The sequence below is a fragment of the Geospiza fortis genome, unplaced genomic scaffold (assembly GCF_000277835.1).
Source record: "Geospiza fortis unplaced genomic scaffold, GeoFor_1.0 scaffold450, whole genome shotgun sequence".
Lineage (NCBI taxonomy): Eukaryota > Metazoa > Chordata > Aves > Passeriformes > Thraupidae > Geospiza > Geospiza fortis.
The window spans coordinates 929,077-932,492 of record NW_005054416.1 but is presented as its reverse complement, the minus strand read 5'-3'; the positions used below and the strand labels follow the sequence as shown (position 1 = coordinate 932,492).

The 3,416-nt window shown below is 40.3% G+C and overlaps 1 protein-coding gene across 1 annotated transcript in view; it reads left to right on the top strand.

Moving 5' to 3' along the window:
- Window positions 1-3,125, top strand: part of EIF4G2 (eukaryotic translation initiation factor 4 gamma 2) — a gene marked incomplete at its 5' end in the record, with an annotated part of 9,937 nt that extends 6,812 nt beyond the window's left edge. Inside the window, 5 exons of the mRNA XM_031061486.1 lie at window positions 1-246; window positions 462-666; window positions 1,101-1,312; window positions 1,423-1,544; window positions 1,838-3,125. Coding sequence (XP_030917346.1) covers window positions 1-246; window positions 462-666; window positions 1,101-1,312; window positions 1,423-1,544; window positions 1,838-1,903 — 851 coding nt within the window. The remainder of the gene's footprint in view (window positions 247-461; window positions 667-1,100; window positions 1,313-1,422; window positions 1,545-1,837) is intronic.
- Window positions 3,126-3,416: the final 291 nt, after the last annotated feature.

Below are 3,416 nucleotides of genomic sequence, written 5' to 3'. Positions count from 1 at the left end.
TATTGGACCAGTGCCCCAAACTGGAGGTGGACATCCCATTGGTGAAATCCTACTTAGCACAGTTTGCAGCCCGTGCCATTATTTCAGACCTGGTGAGCATTTCCGAACTGGCTCAACCACTGGAAAGTGGCACCCATTTCCCTCTCTTCCTGCTCTGTCTTCAGCAGTTAGCTAAGTTACAAGACCGTGAATGGCTAACAGAATTGTTCCAACAAAGCAAAGTGAATATGCAGAAGATGTTACCAGGTAAGATTTGCCACAGAGCTCTTCTGTTACCTGATCCTAGAGTAAGCGAGACGTGTTTCTAGTTTATGCCAGAGTAAAGTAACTTGCAGGGTTCTCTTGGTGGAATTAGCTGTCATTATTGTTAGGAATGATGTTTCTTAAGGGGTGGCTGGGGCGTGAACCATCACTTCGAGCTCTTGAGAAGCATTTAACATGTGTCTTTATTTCCTTGTCAGAAATTGACCAGAACAAGGACCGCATGCTGGAGATCTTGGAAGGGAAGGGGCTTAGCTTCTTGTTCCCACTTCTGAAACTGGAGAAGGAACTGCTAAAGCAAATAAAATCGGATCCATCCCCTCAAGCCATCTATAAGTGGATTAAAGATAACATTTCACCCAAGCTTCATGTAGATAAGGGATTTGTGAATATATTGATGACCAGGTGGGATGCTGTTTTGATGTATTTAAGGTATTTGTTTGGTTAAGCTACCAGTAAGGCACTAATTCAGTAAAGGCTCAAATGTAGCTCTGCAGAAATCTGAGATGCAGTACCTGGGGAAGACCGAGTGTTTTGAGTGAATCTTCTCTAGTAAAATCCCATTGTATTTGAGAAGAAAGGCAAGTCTCCAGTATGTGAAGTGTTTTCTTGGGGAGGAAATCTAGATCCATGTGTTTTTCTAAAATGCAGAGCTGTAACAAAGGCAGAACAAGGATTTTTCTGGTGCACTGTCAACCATAGTACAAGTCCCTGTGCTTGCTCCTGACTGCAGGTGGAAGGAGGAGGATAGTTGCAGTGATAGCTATCTGAACTTTATATATGTCAAGTGCTTTGATCTCTTAGTTTATAGAACTGAGTTTGGCTTTTCTTCTGTCCAGTTTCTTGCAGTATATTTCTAGTGAAGTAAACCCACCCAGTGACGAATCTGATTCTTCATCTGCTCCATCTAAAGAGCAGCTTGAGCAGGAAAAACAGCTGCTTCTTTCCTTCAAGCCGGTGATGCAGAAGTTCCTCCATGACCATGTTGATCTGCAAGTGAGTGCTTTATATGCACTCCAGGTGCACTGCTACAACAATAATTTTCCAAAAGGTAAGTGCATCGAAGTCTCACCTGAATTGGCTTGTCCCCTACATTTCTTAAAATTCAGCAAGTGATTGAGAAGGTTATAGAGCTAACCAAGTTTAAATTGACTTTCACAGGCATGTTACTGCGCTTCTTTGTTCATTTCTATGACATGGAGATCATTGAAGAAGAAGCCTTCTTGGCATGGAAAGAAGACATTACTCAAGAGTTTCCAGGGAAAGGCAAAGCTTTATTCCAGGTAAACCTCCTAACGTTAGAATAGAGACTTGTTTTTTTGTTATTTCTGCTGCACTGGAGTGTTTGAGAAGAATTTTGAAGCGTGTAAGACTTGTAAATATCTAGAATTTTCACGGAATATTCCACTAGGAGCAAGATTACATCTCTCCTATTGACTATAGGCCTGTGTGTAGTGCAAATGTGGATGAAAGGTCTTTTTAAATGAGATGGGGGGAGGGGAAGATGAGTGTTCTGTGGAAAAACGTAATGGGGAAACAATTCCTGCTCCCTTAAACCAATTTTGTGTAACTGCAGGTAAACCAGTGGTTAACCTGGCTGGAAACTGCTGAAGAAGAAGAATCTGAAGAAGAAGCTGACTAAAGAACCAGCCAAAGCCTTAAATTGTGCAAACATACTGTTGCTATGATGTAACTGCATTTGACCTAACCACTGCGAAAATTCATTCCGCTGTAATGTTTCACAATATTTAAAGCAGAAGTATGTCAGTAGGATATTCTCTGCAAAAGGTTTTTGTAGTATGTCTTAATAGTCTACAATAAAACTATTTTAGAGTATCTTCAATGTTTAGATAACAGTGTATTAGCAGCATGCAATAATTACATCATAAGTTCTCGAGCAGAAGCAGTCTGTTGCAAGGGTCTTCTTTGCTGCCAGTTATCATAGGCTGTTTTTAAGTTAGAAACTGAATAGCAACACTGAATACTGTAGAAATGCACTTTGCTCAGTGTAATACTTGAGTTGTTGCAATATTTGATTATCCATTTGGTTGTTACAGAGAATCCTTAACTGTAATTGATGGTTGTTGCCGTAATAGTATATTTGCCTGTATTTCTACCTCTAGTAATGGGCTTTATGTGCTAGGTTTTAATATCCTTGAGCCTGGGCAAGTGCACAAGTGTTTTATAAAAGGAACAGTTTACTTGCACAAAAACTGATTGGCTGAAGAGATGGTTTAATGCCCTTTGGAAGAGGTTTTTGTGGGTGTGAAACATGACATGGTGAGAAATTTGAATTGGTCCCTCTTACAGTACTGAAATTAAGTCTATTAATTTATCAAAACATGTTCATGCCCTGATTTTATATACTTGTATCTATCAATAAACATTGTGATACTTGACTTGTTTCTGAATGTTTCCCAGTAGAAAAGCTTTGGCTGATGACTTGTTCACTTAAGAAACGAAACATCAGTGGGAGTTGCCTTAGGTTGCAACCATCCTAAAATGATTTTTTACACTCCTTCTCTGGATATGCAGATGAATGCTAAATAAGGTCACAGACAAGATGAGACACTACAGATGTGTTGTGACAGGAGGAGAATGATGGAATTCTGCTGAAGAAATGGTAGAGGTTTGCCTTGTGGTCCAATGTATGCTTTATCAGTGAGTATGTGCTTTTGACTTGGTTAATGCTTTGAGCTTCCCCCCAGGCCACATGCATGTTTCTGAATCAAGTGGCACTGTCTATTAGCTGCCTGTTTCTCAAATCAAATTGGCAAAAAAAAAATGCCTACAGAAGAGTTGAAAGATGTTGCATTGTACAGGCTTGAAATGTCATCTATTAAATACTCAAACACCTTACTTCCTAGAACCTTGTCCCCAGTGAGTTTTTTTGTTCTCATTGATATTCAAGACTTAAATTCTTGAAAGGTGATGTAGTGGCAAAAGGGTAGTGGCTCCTGGACTGGAGCTTTGTTTGCTAGTGGTGTGAGTTCTGTAGCCTATAAACTGTTACACAGCACAGGAGGTGAGGAAGTGGAGCTCAAGAAAAGGACTAGAGCTGATAACAAGGCTTGCTTTGAGGAAAGGGAGAGTTGGTAGAGCCCCTTGTAACACTGCAGCTGGGAAAGCCATGGTTTGCTTTGAAGGGCTCCCCA